Below are 19,681 nucleotides of genomic sequence, written 5' to 3'. Positions count from 1 at the left end.
TATTCTTTGAAGACTTAAAAAACTGCCATTAAAATGCACTACCTATTTTTATAACTTCAAATATCAAGAAAATTATACAAAACTAACTAAAACCGTGACATCTTCACACGCAGCATTTATTTTTATGACGGTCCGTAATTTCCGGTTTCCGCATAACGGTCACTCGTTTTTCAATTCCCACCGGCGACCCGATTTCCCTTGTAAAAATAATGCAACTCACAGTTATAGTCGGATCGGTCGCCCCCGCGGCGCTAAATTCGGGCAGATAATATATTTAGTATTATCCACTAAAATTGGTATTATTCCAAAGTTCATCCCCCGCCCGGGATAAGTGAAAAACCATGTGCTAGCGAACTTACACGCCCGAGAACAGCTGCTATGACCAAAATATCGCTCGGCTCTTCAGATTGCCTTTTTCTTTTGTTATAGCCTCCACACCCCTAAGAAAATCACAGAAAAGCGAGGAAAACTAGCAAGAGGAAGCAGAGTACAACAGGAGAGCAAAACAAAACAAAGCGATTTGGCTTTCGTTTTCCCTGATTATAGCACACACAGCCACACGAAGTAAGTGATACAATTTATTTACGTCACCCACTGATAAGGTCAATAACAACAATCGCACTGGGAGTAAATAATCGTCTGTCTCAACATCCATGGAGTTACATGCACTCGATAAACTATTAACTTGTGACCCTCAGTTATTGTCAAGTACAGTGAGCACACGTTACGGTGTATTCGATAACGAAGAACCCCCGAACAAAAAATACACAACGTTGGGACTACATGAATCAAATCAAAAATACCTCAAATGAATAATTTTTAAGATACTTTTCAAGTAATTTTTAGTATACTTAACTTAATCTAAGTTATACTTTTCTTTTTGTAAAAATAATAACTTATTTACTAATATAACATCTCCATACCCGTCAGAATGCAGAACTGGCTGGCCTCCCACGATGGCGAGGAGGACGCCATGGCGGCTCCCTCGTCCTGTCCCTCGTCCTCGGAGAACGAAAGTCGCTTGGGATCCCGTCGGATCTTTGGCGACATTACCACGAACAGACTTTGGACCTTTCGGGTGCTGATGAACCAGGAACTGGCCGTCAACGAGCGGTTGGCCATAGTGGGGAATTGCGAGGCCCTGGGCAATTGGAAGCACTCGGGAGCGGCTCTTCTATCTAAGGACGGTGCCGAGGATGAGGACAGCAATCTGTGGACCGGAGAGGTCTACATTCCGCGTCACTGTGACACGGAGTACCGCTACATGGTGTGCGCCCTCGACCCAAGTGCTGAGCAGTTGATGGTCCGCCGCTGGGAGACCCATTTACAGGTTTACAAATTGACTATGTACTGACCCTATACGAGTGAATTGCATAAATCCATCTGACCTGGGATCGGTTTAATCGGAAAGCACTCGTATGGGACTCTAAAAGCTTATGGAAGATCTACTCTAAAAGAATCTCTTTTCCCGCAGCCTAGAGTTATCAAGGAGCTGGATGAGCAGCCTGCCAAGGACCACGTGGATATATTTGGCTCCATAAATGGCCAGGAGAAGGTGGATCGCGGATGGCTGACTAAGGAGACCCTGGTTCAGCTGAAGTTCTTCTACGCCCCCTTCACCTTCAAGCAGCGCATGAAGAGGCGGCACATCCAGGTGAAGGTAACGCCCATGAACCTGAGTATACCAAGTGCCGGTTGTGAGTCCATGGCGCCCGTTTCGCCCCTGGAGGACTCCCTGTCGAACGACACCCATGATACGCGAGAGAATGGTGGCGAATCCTCCACAGCCTTCGCCTTCAGCGAGGTGGTCACCTTGAGTGCGGATGAGTGTGAAATCCGGCAGCAGGAGCAGTTTGGAACAGGATGTGGGCCCAGTGACTTGGTCATATTCCACCTGACCGTCGGGGATTTTGAGAACACGGCCTACCTGATCGACTTGTACAGCTACAGCTCGCGGGTGGCCAAGGACGACGGTCCTCCGAACCACCTGGGCTACCACTATGTGCTGCCGAACCTCTTCAAGCGATCCGAAGGCAATCTGGAGCTACCAATCACCTGCGCCAAGGGTCATCGACCCCTGGGAATGATGCGTCTGGGCTATCTTATTGTGAAGCCCTCGTCGCTTTGTGCCCTCATGGACATGAGTGTCAGCTACGCCCGGTATTGGAACAGCAAGTGGACGGGCCTGGACGTGGGCCATCGCGGTTCGGGAACCAGTTTCAAGGCCAAGGATGCGGTAATCCGGGAGAATACCATCACCTCCCTGAAGAATGCCGCCGATCATGGTGCCGACATGGTGGAGTTCGATGTCCAGCTCAGCAAGGATCTGGTGCCGGTGGTCTATCACGACTTCATGATCTACGTCTCGCTGAAGTCGAAGTGCAGTATGCAGGAGCACGACTTCCTGGCCCTGCCGATGCGCGAGTTGTCCCTGGAGCAGCTGGGGAAACTGAAGGTCTATCACATAGCCGAGGGGCTCTCCAGGGAGACGCGCTCCTTTCACAACGACGACCTGCTGGAGCATCAGCCCTTTCCCCAGCTTTCCGACGTCCTCGATGCGCTGGATGTTCATGTGGGATTCAACATAGAAATCAAGTGGTCCCAGAGGCTGGAGGATGGCAAAATGGAGGAGGAGTTCGAGCATGTGGTGGACAGAAATCTCTATATCGACTGCATATTAGATGTGATCCTGCGAAAGGCGGGCAACCGCCGAATAGTCCTTAGTTGTTTCGACCCAGACATCTGCACCATATTGAGATTCAAGCAGAATCGCTATCCCGTCATGTTTCTCACCCTCGGCACGACCACGAAATACCAGAAGTATTTGGACCCAAGGGGCAACTCCATGGAGCTGGCTGTCTGGCACGCGGTGGCCATGGAGTTCCTCGGCGTTGTTGCGCACACGGAGGACCTGCTGCGAGACCCCAGTCAGGTAACATGATCCACTCTCGAGTCGTGAATCACTCAGCTACGGACGCTTTTAGGTGAATCTGGCCAAGGAGCGCGGATTGGTGCTGTTCTGCTGGGGCGACGACAACAACTCCAAGGACACCATCAAGCTGCTCAAGGAGCTAGGCCTGCACGCCATCATCTACGACAAAATGGATGTCCTGACCACCAAGGAGGTCAAGGTGAGTGCTTGTCAAGATATAGTGAAAGGATATTCCAATAATCCCTTTTTAATACATATGTTTTAATGAATCTATTACCATCTCCCCCCAGCAAAGTGTCTTTCACCTGCAGGCCAAGGACAGCCAGAAGGAGCTGCTCAAGTTGCAGGCTCTGGAAATGGGACACGTGTGGCACACCTCTGCAGATGGAAACGAGGAGCAGCAGGCATAGGGACTGGATATTATGTCTGCCCGACTATTTTATACTCATCTTTATGTACGCAAATACCGCTCTGCTAGGACCAAAACTCATCTGATTTCTACAACTATCATCTCCATGCCTCCATTTCGTCACTTAGCAAATTGCATTTGATTTTTATAAATAGCTAATTAAAAATGTACTTAAAATGTGTCCAACCAAATAAGGAACCTCTTTCTCGTTTCCTAAGTAAACACAACTGCTCTGTACTTCAGTTTTTACGTTCCCAAAGCTCTGAAAATATAAATTGAAAACACAAATTTTAACGTTCTTTTTGTGGGCACTTGGAAGTATAATTTAATCAACTTGAAGAATATTATGACGAAGTACAAAAAGCAAACAAAAGGAAAAACAAACTGCTTGCGAGATTCGTTGTCGTTTACTTGTATTAGATTTTGTCATCGGTCTGGCAAATAAATCTTTTTCTATAAGTGCAATTGTTCACGAACATGAATCCCCCTTTGATTGCAATGCAGCGCTCCTGGTCGTTGTTGTATTCGGGTTCACTGGGGAACCACTTGAAAAAGGAAGCTGGCCTTCCCGAGGCAACGGACACAAGGTCGCCCTTCTTGGCCCGATCGTTGATGCCCAGAAAGTATTTCTCAGAATTATCTAGCTTTGCAACGATGGCATCGAACTCCTCTCTGTTTTGAATGGAGGCCAAATGTCCCCCCATTCGACGGCAGGTGTCCTGGGCATCGGCCCAATTCAGCTTGATATCCTCTTGGATGTGGAAGTATCTTGATCCAATCTGCTTGAAACCAGGAGGTATGAATTCTGTCTTGACTTTAGTAAGGGTTTCCCTAATTGCTGCGAGATGGTTGTCCAACTTGGACTGCATAGCTTGCAGTTTGTTTTCGAGGTTTGAGAGGTGAGCCTCTGTTCTGGACAGTTTGCGCTCGAAGTCCTGAGGAATTACCGTCCTCATAGATTCCTGCTGCCTCTCCAGCTTTATAAAGTTGGACTCCAAGGAATTCCTTATGCTGTTTACAACTTCTTGTAAAGATGTTTGGGCTGTCTGCGTTTCCTTACTTACTAAGTGATGGCTGTTGATATTAATCTGCATGGATGCCAGCTCATTTTGTAGGGCTGCAAGTTGGGTCTGCATACTGCCTAGTTTTCCCTCAAGGTCTTGGGGAGTTGCCTTCTGTAAGGATTCCTGCATGGCGATCTGTTGCCTATCCAATTTTACGTCTTGGGACTCCTGAGAAGCCCTAATTTTCGTTACATCCTCTTGCAGGGAGGCCAACTGGATAATAATCTGGCTCTGATCCGCCCGGCCTACGTCCTCTGCGATTTTTTGACAGGTATTCCATCTCTGCTGATTGGCAGCAACGTAGTCCATCACCGAACGCATCTTAGAGAAGCAATGACCGGTGCAACGGCTCTCCAAGTCCTCCGATTTACTTCCACGACTCGCACCTTTAGTGGGCACTGCCAACGATCCACCATAGTTGCCAACGACTAGGACGTAGAATAGAACTGCAGTCAATCTGTGCATTCTTAATAATTCTGAGACAGCAAACCCGGAGACGATCCCCATCCAAAGACTACTAACATGAATCCACTCACTTCCATCATTATATACTTGCCTGAAGGCCCTTATCAATTTATTAATAGCTTTGTTTACGCACTGTTTCTTGTTCTATTATATTTTCTTTTAACGCAGATAATCAGAAAATATTATTTCCAGGGAAATATTAATTGGGTACATTTAACTTGGAAATGAATACAATCTAAATACAGTTATTGGAAAAACCAAAAAAAAGGGGGTTCCACAATCAATATTACTTTATATGGATTCCATGTAATGTATATTTTATTTTAAGCAGAAAAATGGTTGTTAGACTGATTTTAAAATTTTAAAAATATTTTTCCCATCAATCATACGCAGTGTTGCATTTTGGCGCAACAATCTGGCGAATGTCAGAGCAAAGGGAAGGCAAAAGCGCTGGCAGGCACTGCGCATGCACTTCCTATAGAGCGGAGTGCGATGAGCTGAAGAACCATATCAACATCCCTCCGGTGAGAGTGCAGAGTGAAAATGCCATCGGTTTGTTCGGATTCCTTTTCAGTTTGTAAAATCGCCTCGAACGGTGCGGAACGAAAGCGCGCGCGAAGAGCACGGACGGCCAACTCCCCGGAAAGAAAGAAAAACAGAGGAGGGAGGCGCACACCCCCAGAAGAAAAGTGTAGTTTAGTAGTGCATTAGTCCACAGTTTAGTTCTCCCCTTGGTTCCTCGACTTTCCACAAGCCCAAAACATTGGTTTTCCTGCGTTCCCCGAGTTTTCCTGCGAGCAGAGGCCCAGAGATCCCAGCAAGTCGGAACTATGTTTACGGGCAGAGCGCAACGAGGCCGCAGGATGAGAGAATAGGTGAGGAATCGGCGAAGGCGGGATGGCATAGGGCCACAATGGATGCGAAGCGGGCTGGGGATAGGGTACTCGTATACATCTGGGCAGGAGTTTAACTGAGCTCCGCCGTTTTAAAGTCAATCCACATCCTTCGGCGGACAATAAGGAAGTTTGCGATACACCGAAAACGGAAAAATCGATGCGTGCGCGACGACAACACACACGTGTAGGTCCTGCTGCTATGTGTGTGTATATCAAGTATACGCCAAGTTAACCGAGGCAGGCAACTTCATACCACAACAAAAACACGCTACTTACAAAACACTCCTGACCTACTGTGTGTGCACCCCCATTTTCCATTTTCCCCGCCCCAAAAGCAACTGCCACCTTCTAACTACTCTACTTGCGTGTAAAGTTCTTGCGGAGGGAAGGAAATGCGGTATAAAAAATGTGCAGAGGGGAAGAAAAGAGCCGAAACTCATTTTAAATACCTCTGGTTTCTGCCAAGAAGTGTGTGTTTTAGGGCTAGAGCTACCCAGCTCTCCCCCACTCATTAGAAGTGAATAAATAATGCGGTTAGATGTGCACAGACGTACCTTTGTACACTTTAAACCCGTGACTATTAAGCCGGAGTTTCGGCGATCCCGAAACGGCAACACCGTGTGTATAACATAATCATTAGCACTAAGTGCAACTGAATTCCACCACTTTCCCGGACAGGAAAACTGCCCTCAGCGTGTGTTTGGCTTGTTTGTTTTGTTTATAAAGCCTCATGAAAATTGTGTGTGAGTTGTTTTGTATTTTTATGGCGCTGATTCGAAAATCGAGAATCGAAATTGAGGGGCGGCCGGCTGCGAGTAAACAACCGCTGGACAATGATGAGAATCGACAACAGAAAAAGAACAGCCCGGCGGACAGGGACAGGCAGGCAGTTGGTCCAAAAGGCAGACGGTCAAGACTCTGTTGCTCACTTTGTGTACATGATGTACAGACATTAGTGCTCAAAACTGTAGGGCTGCATGCATTGGCAGGTCGAATCAGTCATTATAAAGATTAAGCCTACAAATTATTAAACAGAAAGTGAATAAATTATGTCTGAAAGTATGCAACTATTTGTCCGAAATAACATTGGTTCATTCTGTAGGTGTTTTTTCCTTGCATACTTTTATACACTGCTATAAAAAATTTCCCAACTAATGCCATTTGAACAAAGTTTCTTGACTAAAAGTTTATATTTTGATAAGATAGGATATTTTAGGCTAATTTAACCTTTTACGTGCTATGTACGTGTCTTTTTCACATGGAATTGATCTTCTTAGGATCATAGTTTTGCATTTTTCTTTACTATTTTTCTGACCACAGCTGTACGTGCTAGTATCCAGACACATTTGTATCTGTGCGTGCGAGAGTGTAAACAATGCAGCGCCAAAACTAAATATTGTTTAAGAACAAATATTTGGCTTTTGTGCAAATCACGAACGGCCATTTCATTATTCCGTTCAGCTCCTTTTTTTGTATTTTTATGCATATACTACAATACAGTCTTTTTCCGTGGCACTCTCCAAAAATTGATGACGCTATCGATGATATAGTTAGACTATATTTAGTTGGATCTGGGAAATAACCCCAAGTGGGATGCGCTTCACGAGCTGCTAATGGGTCAATTCAATCGAAGCGAATCTTATTGCCTATTTTCCAAATAAATGGCCCTAGTTCGGGCGTTGAGTTTGTTGATTTTAAATATTTATGCGGCGTAGAAGTACTCGCTAAACAAAGTGAATCCAGGCATTGAATCATCGGATGCATACATCAATTAAAAGAACGGGTAAAAACTTACTTTAACCGATTTCATCCGGCACACTTTAACACCTAACGGAATAATTTGGATTTGGAATCGCGAATCCATAGGATAAGGGCCTAGAAGTAAAAAAAACCCTGGATAATCTGCCATAAACTGAAGATGTGCGAAAGTTTGCCACTCTCGTGAAATGATGTAGAAAATATGATCACTCAATGATTTGTAAACAGAAAATATTGATTTAGAATCGATGATTTGTATGCTTAACATTTGGGGGCGAGGTCAGATGACTTTGTTTATGTGGCGGAATTTTGCATGGTCATTTCTATTGTAATCAATTTTATTCTTGAAGATTGCTAACATATCTTATTAATAAACATTTAAGTAAGAAACAAAAAAGGTCATAATTAAGTATAACATTTTAAAAGTTCCTAAAATAGTTGTGCGTGCGTACATAATGGCCTCTCTAAATTGACTCTTTTACTTTTACGCAGCACATGTGCCCAGATCGTAAACTCATAATTATGAACCATTTAAGTTAAGAACTACATTAAGAGGTTCTGACATGTTTTTATTTCGGGAAGTACATACAAATATTTTATTTTGCTTTCTGTTTATCAGTCTTTAATTTTTTTAATATATGGTGGGCCGTGTCTTGCACCTAAAATATAATCAACTTGCGGGAAACTAATACGTAATATACTTTTCTTATTCAAACATAGTTTTCTTTCAGCGCCATGTTGTCCAATCCAGCCCCAATGTAGTGAGTAGCTCAGTGCCGAGAATCGTTAGCGGGTGTTCCTAACATCTGGTTCAATATTTTCAAGTGGTCGTCCGAGGTCTTGAGACCTGATCCCCTGTGGGTGCCGAAGAGTGGATCGCAGGAAGTGACTGGAAAGAGTGGTGCCTGCGTCGAGGGGCACGACTAACTGCAAAAATCGTGGGCAAGGACAACGAAAAGCATTCAGGTTGGAGTGTAAAAAATAAAATAATGAAGTCCCAAGTAAAAAACACCCAAACACATTTCTTAAACCCACACAAAACACTTACAAAGAGCGGAAAGTAAAAAAGTGCTTGAGTGTTGAAGCAGAAAAATAAACCAACTTATAATTTGGAGTTCATACATTAAACACCTTATTTAGTTAATTGTATTTCTGTGACACTAAGACACGAAAAACCATTGAGCATTTTGTTTGTTAATAATTGACTTTTGAGTTCTTGATTGAGACAATGACTTATATACCTAAAAAAATGCAACACTATGCGCATGCAGCCATGAATCTGATCAATATGGACTCGGAGAACCGGGTGGTGCTAAATGTGGGTGGCATTAGGCACGAAACCTACAAGGCCACTCTGAAAAAGATTCCGGCAACGCGATTATCGCGACTGACAGAGGCCCTGGCCAACTATGATCCGATACTGAATGAGTACTTCTTTGATCGGCATCCGGGAGTCTTCGCACAAGTGCTCAACTATTACAGGTGGGTGTAAGAAACACAAAATAAATCACTAGAGCTACCAAATATCTGATAAAGGTTTCTAAAAGTATTCAGTGATTTTGGAAGCCTAATAGTTTCATTTATTGATTAAATTGTAAATTAAAATGGATTGATCTTTCAGAACCGGTAAGCTGCATTATCCCACGGATGTGTGCGGACCGTTGTTCGAGGAGGAATTGGAGTTTTGGGGCCTAGACTCGAACCAAGTGGAGCCCTGCTGTTGGATGACCTATACACAGGTTAGTCCCCATATAAAATAGCTGTTTGAATCAAACTAATTGATGTCGTATTACTTGCAGCATCGCGACACCCAGGAAACCCTTGCCGTATTGGATCGACTCGATCTGGATACGGAAAAACCGTCCGAAGAGGAATTGGCGCGCAAATTCGGCTTCGAAGAGGATTACTACAAAGGCACCATATCCTGGTGGCAGGAGATGAAGCCGCGCATTTGGTCCTTGTTCGATGAGCCCTACAGTTCCAATGCCGCCAAGGTGAGTAATCTTTTCAACTATATCTAAGTCTTGATAATGAAAATTACATTTAAGGCAAAAAGACTTTTTTATCAACAAGTTTTCATAGTTAAGTTTATTTAAATACATTCGATTAAAAGTAGATTTGCATTTGCATCATTTAAAAGCACTTTTCAATGAAGCTATAAATAATTTCAACAGTTCCACGAACAAGTAGGAACACCCACTCACAAATTCCATTCTAAAAGCAATGTACCATGTAATTACAAAAGTGCTTTTGGAATACATATATCAAGTGGCATCTATTTTTATTTTAAGTGAATATTAAAGCATATTAAGACATTAATCATTTCGTATTTAGTACACGTTTTAATAAAAACTTTGGAATTGAAATTAAACATCTGTGGAATATAATGTTTGAATTCCAGACCATTGGCGTGGTTTCGGTGTTCTTCATCTGCATTTCGATCCTTTCGTTCTGCTTGAAGACCCATCCTGATATGCGGGTGCCCATCGTCCGGAATATTACAGTGAAAACAGCGAATGGAAGTAATGGCTGGTATCTGGACAAAACCCAGACCAATGCGCACATAGCCTTCTTCTATATCGAATGCGTCTGCAATGCCTGGTTCACCTTTGAAATATTGGTAAGATACGAATGTACAATTTTTCTACTAAAGAACTGTCAAATAACTCAACGAACCTTTTCAGGTGCGCTTTATATCATCGCCGAACAAGTGGGAATTCATTAAGTCATCTGTTAACATCATAGATTACATAGCGACGCTTAGTTTTTATATCGATCTAGTGCTTCAGCGGTTCGCATCGCACCTGGAGAACGCTGACATCCTCGAGTTCTTCTCGATCATCCGCATCATGCGTCTGTTTAAGCTGACGCGCCACTCGTCCGGCCTGAAGATCCTCATCCAGACGTTCCGGGCCTCGGCCAAGGAGCTGACCCTGCTGGTGTTCTTCCTCGTCCTGGGCATCGTGATTTTCGCCAGCCTCGTCTACTACGCGGAGCGCATCCAGCCGAATCCGCACAACGACTTCAACAGCATCCCGTTGGGTCTGTGGTGGGCCCTGGTCACCATGACCACCGTGGGCTACGGAGACATGGCCCCCAAAACCTACATCGGTATGTTCGTGGGCGCCCTGTGCGCCTTAGCCGGCGTACTAACCATTGCACTGCCAGTGCCCGTCATCGTCAGCAACTTCGCCATGTACTACTCGCACACGCAGGCCAGGGCCAAACTGCCAAAGAAGCGAAGACGAGTGCTTCCCGTCGAACAGCCGAGACAGCCCAGACTGCCAGGTGAGTCTATCCTTCGCTCCGTAGTAAGAAAATGCGGGTTAACTACCAAAATGCAAACTACCTTTTTTCTGTTGTAGCTTATTTCTATTGAAGTTTAAAAAATTTTAGATTATAATTATTTTATTTATATTGACTATAAGAGTATGGTTTTAGCAGTCCATTTCAAAGGCATTCAAATTTTATTTGATGATTGAAACGTACATTGTTTACACAAACGTCTGAATGTACCGTAAATCACGTTTGCTGTGTATACAAAACCAATTGCATTAATTGTAATATAAATAACAATAAATGAGCAGCTAATAATACTTTTTATTAAAATTAAAAGCAGAAAGCAACTTAAATTAGAAGATAAAAATTATTCTCAATATAAAATCAACCCTTTTATTTCATTTTTCAGGTGCCCCTGGCGGAGTCAGTGGCTGTGGGACACCGGGATCGGGTCCCCATTCCGGTCCCATGGGATCCGGTGGAACTGGACCACGTCGCATGAACAATAAAACGAAGGACCTGGTCAGCCCCAAGTCAGGTGAGTCCTTGTGTGTCCTTAAACGAATAACACCACACCGATTCCCACAAACCAGCAAAATGCAAGCCTCAAGCTAAAGCCACATAAAAAAGACAAGTAATATCGAGCTGCGCTTTAAAAAGGCACCGCCAAAACCCAAAATATACCACTAAAAGTACAAGAAACGAGTAAGCCAACCAACTTCTTAACCTGTACCTAAAGGCTCGCACAGCTGCACCCTCAGTTCAAAAGTAATTGAGTTCAATGGATTAACTTGCAATACACAACCCAGTAATAAATACTCGTTATCCCTTGTGCCGTCTCGCAGTTTCTCCTGGCAAATTAATATTAATAGTCATTGAGAAGTGCCTAGTAAATGATGCCAAGAAATACGATTCTTTGACCCAAAACGACTCCATATCTTGGGTGCGCTTTCCCTTTTCGGCTATACTATACCCATTATATAACATATCATTCGTCGTGTACGTGTATATATGTACTCTATGTAATTACCATGCATTTAAGGCTTCTTTATTCATATTCCTATTTATTCATTCAAGCTTGGCTTTCATTTCACGCAAATCATTCAAATGGATTTATAATGGAGCATTATCGAGTTGAATTGGGAAATCGATAAGAATGTTAAGGGAATAAATCCACGTAATTCTTAATAATACTCATATTTACGAAAAACTTAAATAATATTGCTTTTTAGCAAACTCCCTTTGCAATCTTATAGATCTCCACGAATTTCCCAAACTCAACATAAAGCCAGATTTTCAAGTCATTTCCACACCATAAAATACATTTGACGACCTTTACTTTCTCTCCATTCATCGAAGGCATACTTGTATATTCAAAGTCATCGCCCTCCAATCAGTTTAGGGTGTACTTTTCCCATTGAGTCAGCAAAATACAAGAATATGTATCGTACCAATATATAAATATATTTATACCCTTTCTTCAATACATTATACCCAGATACATGACCCTTTATTATATATATCTATTTCAATCCTCGATTTTTTGACATCTTTGCTCCAAATACTTTTGTTTACTTTAGTATTATTTAATTTTATTGATAAACGATACAATCCAAACCCCAAAAATCTTGTGTAAATAGATGAATATACAACAATGATTGGCAAACCGCGCGATGGCAAAAAGAGCAGGCTGCTCTAAGCCAAAGAACACAACAACAGCAACAACCACATGAACCACGAAACAACAACAACCACAACCAGCCGAAGAACAAATAATCCCCCATACCATTACTTCCAAGCTAGAACTTGCAATGAGAGATGATGATGAAGATCTTTTCTATATAAGAATTTGGCAAACTGATCTATGAGTAAACGAAGGAAAATTAGAGAAATCGAAAAATGCATCCCCGAGGACTGGACTTAAGATCGAAACACGGATAGAGATCGTGGTACGTTGGATCGAAAGAAAAGCTCTGGACGCCATATAGCCATAGATTTGCATATAGTCGTACATGGTCTATCGTTTACTCGTGTCGGCGACGTCGGCTACTGTTACTACTACCACTCCAACCTGCTATATAATCGTATATATAACTATACAATATGTAATTTTCTACGTGTTTTCCTCTCTCTCTATATTTCTCCACCTATCTTTACATAAATAATATTACATATATTATATATCGTGTACGTGTTGTTCCTCAGTTCTGGCTCGTTCGTTACTTCGTTACCAGTGTCTAAGATATAAGATACTATACCTATGTTCAGATCTGTAACCGTATCTTCTCTCTTTCTCTGTGTGTGTGCGTGTGTAATTCTGTGATATTTAGTTTTTAGTCTCAATGCCCCCGAATCAGAGATCCCTTAGCTATGTAAAATTGAACAAAAAACATGGAAAAAACGTTTGTATTATCTCGAACTCTTGTATTTCAGATATGGCCTTCAGTTTCGACTAAGACAGAAAACAGAAAAGAACCAGAAAGATATTTTGTAATTTGTTAAGCCCGCTCAAGACACAAAACAAGAAAAAACTCAGCAACAAAATCGAAATCGAAACGAAATCAAAACGAAACCTCAGTTAAATACAAACCGTAAAGAACTAACAAATCCCCGGTTCGTTCATCTATCATCTAACTACTTATCAGCTAACCAAAACTCGGACTCTGCTGGGCGGGTGTGTGTTGGTTAAGAAACCTTTATTATCTACCCCTAACAACCTCCAACTTTCTCGCTCTCTTCCAACCCGAAAAAACTCCCAACTAAAAGTGTCAAATAGTTGAAAAAGTTTGAAACTAGTTCGTAGCAAGCAGAAACTCTAGAGTTTAGAGCCACCTTCACGAATCCGATTTCCCAGCATTTGATTCTACAAAGTTCGCCCCCGTCCCCTCTTTGCCCGAGTCCAAAATATCCACCCGAGCGGAAATCTTGCCGAACGTAGTTTGCAGATACTGTATCTAGCCTTATATGTGTGTGTTTATTTGCCGAGCATGCTGCATGTGACCCGAATTTTGACCCGAGTCTTGGCGTGTGATTAGTGTTTCCATAGTTGTGTGTGATGTTTGTAATCGTGCTCGTGTTACAACACCCTCCCCCCAGAAAACCACCCCACCTCCCCTCGTATATCGTAGTAACCAAGTGCACCCAGTAATTACCATCAGCAATTTAAAAAAAGTTGCCTCCCACCTGTCATAATTAAATTCAAAGTTTACCGAATTCGGAATCTCCAGCTTGACTAACCGACTTAATGAAAATAATATATTTACTTCTCTCTCTCTTTTCTTTCTCTGTTTTTCTCTTACTCTTCCTGGACTTCCCACTACTATATCTATCTATTGTTTCCGGCTAAATAACTCCACCTACTCCACCTACTTCCTATCCGAAACCGAAACCGAAACTGATAATCCTTTCTGTGGCGGGGTTAAAACAAACAGTTGCTCAACTTTTCGCAGGTCCGCTGGGCGCAAGTATTGTGGCCATGAGTCCCAGGACAATGCTGGACCTGAATCCCGCCCTGGCGATGGGCAAGCCGTCGTTTCAGCCCCGTATACCCACCCCCCTGGCAGCCACGCCCCCTCCCCCGCCCAGTACCGGTTCTGGCACCGGTTCCGTGGGCCTGACGACATCCGGAACGATTGGAGCAGGTGGAACCGCTGCAGCACCACCTCAGCCAGCACCACCCACCATCGCGGTGTCCACCACAGCGAGTGTGGGCAAGGATTCGGGCATCTCGACCACCACAACCACGCAGGCACAGGAGACCAGCAAGAAGGCCTTCCTCTAAGAAGGGCTGCCAAGAGACTCGGGCCACCTGATGTCTATCTATCCGCGTTTCCCATATCCCCATATAAGCAATATCTATCGATGTCATACATAGCCTTCGCATACGTACTTGCTAGGAACAAGGAAGGAGTGTTTCAGAGATGGCTATGGATCATATCTTATCACTGATCGTAGATCGCCTTTGTTTCGGCCGAATCTAATACGCGAAATATCGAAATGAATATCATATATTCACCTGAGAGTTGGCTATGGATCAGAATTAGCTGGGGTCAGCCGCAAATCAATTGTGATGCTATAAATTTTATGAAGAATTCTTTGATTTTCAGCAGAGGCCTAGGATATTTCTCAATTGAAATTAAATAAGATTATTATTTTTAAATCTCGAATACAACGTATTTATGTTACTTCAGAGGTGATAAGAAAATCAAAGCAATACCTTTAATTATTACCTATTACAATCATTTGTATACCACTAACGATCCAGCCATCTCTGATCGATTGCAGATACCTAGACTCGCAACTTGTGTTGACCATATCACGACATACCTATCAATATCGAACCTAAACATAACCTTAGCTAAATATAGATAATCCAATTGCTTGGCCACAACATTTACCATCGAGAGCTAGCCAAGAGCGAAATCATACGTTTTTAACCATACAAAGTGTTTTTACCGAATGCAAGCTTACTAACGATCCATGTTCTGCATAAGCCATAGATGTTAAACAGAAGTGGAGTGTATATAAACCTAGATGCTTTATAACTCGGTTTGCCAGTTCCTTATGCGTTGTGTAAAGACTCGAGTGCCCCAGTTCTCGTGGGGCAGTTCGGCTTGAAAGCTTTAATTTGATATATTTATAGACGGAAGACTCCAACTCAAACGCGGTTTGAGAAGCTTAATTAAACAGAAACCAATCAAAAAGTACACATGCTGTTTAAAAATTCACCCAAGCCAGGCACGTGTTGACTTAAACTTTTTCCCCGAACTAAAAATAGGAAAGGTGCTGATTTTCTTCGAACGAAAAACGCAAAAGTTTCGGGGAAAAAGTTGAAGCCGAAGAAAACAAACGAAATGTTCCAACTCTTGGCACTTTTCGCTCATCACTCACTTACATGCTGGGATTACTCGGTAAGCTGGGAAAGAATCGCCTCTTATATTTTTCCGACCTGAGAAGTTGGCTCACATATCAACAAGCTAGGGAAACCTTAAGGAAAATTTCAAATTTCAACGAGTTAAAATGCAAATCATTTCGATTAAATTTTGTTAGGTACTCCGCCAACCTCCCCCGAACAAATGAAAAACAAACAAAGAATCCAGAAGCGGCAGGGAATTCCTTACAGCTCCGTTCAGTTAACTTGAGTTTGTGGAAAAAGTTCACAAATTGCCATGGGGCTAAGTGGGTGGACTTAGCCCGGAAAACTCACTGGCGTGGTTAAAAAAACAAACAGGTTTGCAAATTGTTTTCCCGATTTTCACTTGATTTTCTTGCGCAAGTCATTAGCTAATTCTCTTGTACATTTTGAATATACATATATATCTCTCAGCAAGCATTTGCATACTTATTTGTAAGAACAAACATGATAATTACTAAAACAAACAGTGGATCAAAGGAAAGCGAAATAAAAGGATGAAAAACTTAAGCAACATTGAGATCGAAGATGGGCAACAAATAAACGAAGTTTGCAAAACATTTGTTAAGTTTTTACAATGAACAAAGCATTAATAAGAACTAAATTAATATTATATATTGCAAGCTATAGGAAATTGATAAAAACAATTGTTTATATCGTTTTCGTTTTCTGGCTATGATTTCGAAACTGTTTTTTAATTGTATAGTTAAGCAAATTGTATACTATTTAAACTAAACAAAACAAATTGTTCTCTCAATAATTCATGAACAAAGAAAATTAAACTAATTATATATACATTTATATATATAATTGAACAAATATATATATATGAATTTAAAAAAAATAAAGAAATGCAATAAAGAAATCTATTGAACACCAAAAACAAATATAACGAATTTCTGTGGGGATATGAAAGCAATGAAATAGTTTAAGAATGTTATTTTTCAACACAAAATTATATTTTTATTATTTTCTCAAATGTATAATGCTCCAGTCACGTCGATATTTGGATAGTGTCTTCTGCAAAGCAGCTAGCTGATCGGACTCTTTCCTGGAATCGCAGCGGTCACGGCTTTTTGCAGGGCTGCCAACTGAGATTGATGTGGTTGTGCTCCCCCAACATGTAAGTAATGTGACTAAGTCAAAGTCAAGTACCGATAGTGAGTGTGTTCTAAGTTGACCATGACAATCTCCAAAAATAAATCGCTTGTATTTAAAATGCGATTGATTCTACTTAGACTTACCCCATCGCAGATCGATTGTCTAGCAGTTGTTCATTTGACACAGCAATTTGCCAGGCATTTCCTAAGACCCTTATTACAAAAGTAAAGCTGTATCAGTCACAGCTGAGCTTGAAATAATAGCTTTGAAATTTTTTCTAGAGCTAATCTGTTCGAGTTCCGTTCAATCTACAAAGAGCGAGGCTTAAATAAAACTATGTTTTATTTTGTTTTCGTTTTTCTTCATTTCTATGTTTAATATAAACATTTATTAATAGTATTTATTTTCAAACGAAAACCGAATATTAACCAATAAAAAATGTCAAGTCACTTCATCCGCTTGGCAAATGAAATCATTTCTCATTCCCCAGATATCTAAGGAACCAATATAACCAATATAAAGAGTGTCCTCTGAGTTATGCATTGATGGCGATGCCCTCCTGTTCGTCTCTAATGGCCGCCAAGTGTCCGCCTTTCTGTTTGCAGTATTCCTCAGCAAGAAACCAACTTTTCTTTTCGTTGTGTTCAATGATGAAATGTCTAGAGCCGATGGGTTCGTATTCCAAAGTTCAAAAAGTGGAGCAAAAATGCTCCCAAAATATAGAGAGCCATTTTAACATTGTATTATTCTACTTTTATGAGCACTATAAACGAACCAGTTCCGATTGGTAGGGTTTGATTTCTTCGGTTCTGTCACGGAAATACCAATCCAAAAGCACACAAAAAAACATTTTAAAATAATTTTATTAATTCTGGAACAAAAGCTTAAAAATATAGTTGTTCTCGTAGGAAAATTGAATTTGATTCAAACAAATGGATGCCAATGGTAAGGTTATTAAATCGTCTCATCTGCCTGGCAAATAAAAGGATTCCCTGCATCGCAATAGCAATTTGCCATACCCCAGTTATCTAAGGTAACACAGTGTGACAGTTCGTATTCGTACATGGGCTGATAAGGTTTCCAATCCACAAATCGAGCCTTTTGTTCTGAAGCCACTGATACAAAATTTCCTTTTTCTTTCCAATCGTTGAGTCCCAACCAGTATTCAGTATCATACTTGAGTTTTCCAACGATGGCGCTGAGCTCCTGTTTGTCCTTTATGGACGCTAGGTGACCTCCTTTCTGCTTACAGTATTCCTCAGCACTACTCCAAGTTTTCTTGTCAGCGTGTTCAATGATGAAAAATCGGGACCCTATTTTATCGTATTCGATTAGGTTTGGCTCGATCTTTTGTTCGTAAAATAAAAAGAAGTACAAAAGAGCTCCCAAAATATAGAGAACCATTTTATGTGTGTGCGATGTTGATTTCTGAGCAGAATAAGCGAACAAGTTCGGAGTTGAAAAGTAACTAAAACATTTTCGTTTAGTTTCTAATTTTTGTACTTGCGTTTCTGGGCTTATCAGTGAGGCAAATGATTTGGATTCACAAGGTCCCAAACGCACTATTTTTGACCCTTGATAGACTTATATTTGGAGCTTCTGATTTCAGGGAACGGCCGCTACAGCTCAAACGTGTATTGATATTTTTCGGATTGATAAGGTTTTTATTTCAAAGTCACGGCAACCCAAGCCGTAGACCTTTCCCACAGTAACTAGGCCTTAATTGTTAAACATGAATCTTGACTCTCTGACACTCTAGGGTATTTAAAATGTAATCGCATTATTTTCACATTCACATTCATTCGATGAAGCCAAAACATTTTAAAGTTGAGGCGCCTCTTTCCCTCACCTTTGGGCTTGTAAACTACTGTCGCAATACTGAGACGCTTTGATTGCCACTTTCGGCATTTGTTTCGATTTCATTACCGAAATTGGCTATTGCAATAGCAGCTCCGACACCCGAGCCAACAAAGGCGAAACAAGCGAGGTAACGCTCTGGCCCCCGAGGGCCTGACCTTCAACACTTGGCCCAAAAGACCCGCACAGAGCGGGGCAGAGCCGGGAACCGGGTCGAGACCCGTCCTCCGTTCACCTCTTTTTCGGCCCCCGGCGATGGTCCAATAAAGCGCTTCATTAACCAGAGACTTTGCGGGGCTGGGCAGTGTTGCGAACGGGTTGTGGTGGGTGGGCTTAGGGCCCAGTTCCCCCCGGAAAAAGAGCAAAAATTCCGGAGCCCAAACAGGGGCAATCCCCCCATCACAAAACCGAAGCTATTTTGGCCTGGCCCCAATCAACAGTTGGTTCTTCGGGTGGCCAAAATCGGGTGGTCGGTGGCTTTTGCGGAAGAAGAGCCGAGATTTGCGCCCAAACAATTTTTTACTATCCGCCCACACTCCGTCTGGGCGAACTAATAATCCATGAAATTTCAATTACAAGTCAAAAATGATGCCCCGCTCCGCTCTCCGGTGTAAGTTGTAATCGTTGAGAGCTTTTGTTGTGCTGGAAAACTCGGTTACTTTATAGTTGGGCCGACGACTGGCAGAGTTTTCCAGTTTCGGCGGGGGTTTTCCTTTTCCCCGGCGGGGGCGGGGGCTTGGGGCCTGGAAAAGCTCTCTCTTCGGGGCACTCTCTCCCTGCGGCAGAGAAACCTGCGCTCTTCGGACGCGGCACGCTGGTACCGCTCACCTATTTGGCTACTTTGCATGGCTCTTGCTCCGCCGAAGAAAGCTGCAGCTCTTGGCTGACCGAAGAGAGAGTGGTGCGGTCCCGGGGGTGGTGGTGGCGATGGTGGTGCAGGTGGTGCTGGAGGCGCGGGTGGCTCTGCCGGTCCGGTCTCTTTGGCTGCCTGAAAGCGGATTCAGTTGA

At 42.5% G+C, this 19,681-nt stretch overlaps 3 protein-coding genes across 15 annotated transcripts; 2 read left to right on the top strand and 1 right to left on the bottom strand.

Moving 5' to 3' along the window:
- Positions 1-150: 150 nt before the first annotated feature.
- Positions 151-3,629, top strand: LOC108029235 (glycerophosphocholine phosphodiesterase GPCPD1). Of its 2 annotated transcripts, XM_017101430.3 has the most exons (6): positions 151-296; positions 430-564; positions 931-1,330; positions 1,475-2,932; positions 2,985-3,131; positions 3,223-3,629. In XM_017101430.3, the coding sequence occupies exons 3-6, from the start codon at positions 932-934 to the stop codon at positions 3,340-3,342; spliced, it is 2,124 nt and encodes a 707-aa protein (XP_016956919.1). In that variant the 5' UTR covers positions 151-296; positions 430-564; position 931; the 3' UTR covers positions 3,343-3,629. The 2 variants fall into 2 exon arrangements, with proteins under 2 accessions (XP_016956919.1, XP_016956918.1); XM_017101429.3 differs by having other exon boundaries at positions 158-564.
- Positions 3,630-3,637: 8 nt separating this feature from the next.
- Positions 3,638-4,909, bottom strand: LOC108029004 (accessory gland protein Acp29AB). The gene has a single exon (XM_017101047.3). The coding sequence runs from the start codon at positions 4,868-4,870 to the stop codon at positions 3,758-3,760; it is 1,113 nt and encodes a 370-aa protein (XP_016956536.1). The 5' UTR covers positions 4,871-4,909; the 3' UTR covers positions 3,638-3,757.
- A 549-nt stretch (positions 4,910-5,458) lies between these two features.
- Positions 5,459-15,509, top strand: LOC108029166 (potassium voltage-gated channel protein Shaw). Of its 12 annotated transcripts, XM_044094200.2 has the most exons (10): positions 5,459-5,745; positions 8,245-8,285; positions 8,350-8,490; positions 8,796-9,006; positions 9,146-9,263; positions 9,324-9,518; positions 9,926-10,144; positions 10,209-10,812; positions 11,213-11,341; positions 14,235-15,509. In XM_044094200.2, exons 4-10 carry the CDS (start codon positions 8,798-8,800, stop codon positions 14,582-14,584), a joined length of 1,824 nt encoding a protein of 607 aa, XP_043950135.1. In that variant the 5' UTR covers positions 5,459-5,745; positions 8,245-8,285; positions 8,350-8,490; positions 8,796-8,797; the 3' UTR covers positions 14,585-15,509. The 12 variants fall into 12 exon arrangements, 6 of the variants coding, with proteins under 6 accessions (XP_043950135.1, XP_016956796.1, XP_043950134.1 ...); XR_007763386.1 differs by having other exon boundaries at positions 8,350-9,006; positions 11,213-13,477; positions 14,253-14,382; XR_007763390.1 differs by having other exon boundaries at positions 8,350-9,006; positions 11,213-12,752; positions 14,235-14,368.
- Positions 15,510-19,681: the final 4,172 nt, after the last annotated feature.

The sequence above is a fragment of the Drosophila biarmipes genome, chromosome 2L (genome assembly GCF_025231255.1).
Source record: "Drosophila biarmipes strain raj3 chromosome 2L, RU_DBia_V1.1, whole genome shotgun sequence".
Lineage (NCBI taxonomy): Eukaryota > Metazoa > Arthropoda > Insecta > Diptera > Drosophilidae > Drosophila > Drosophila biarmipes.
The sequence above is the reverse complement of the archived record's forward strand: the minus strand, read 5'-3'. Positions and strand labels throughout refer to the sequence as shown.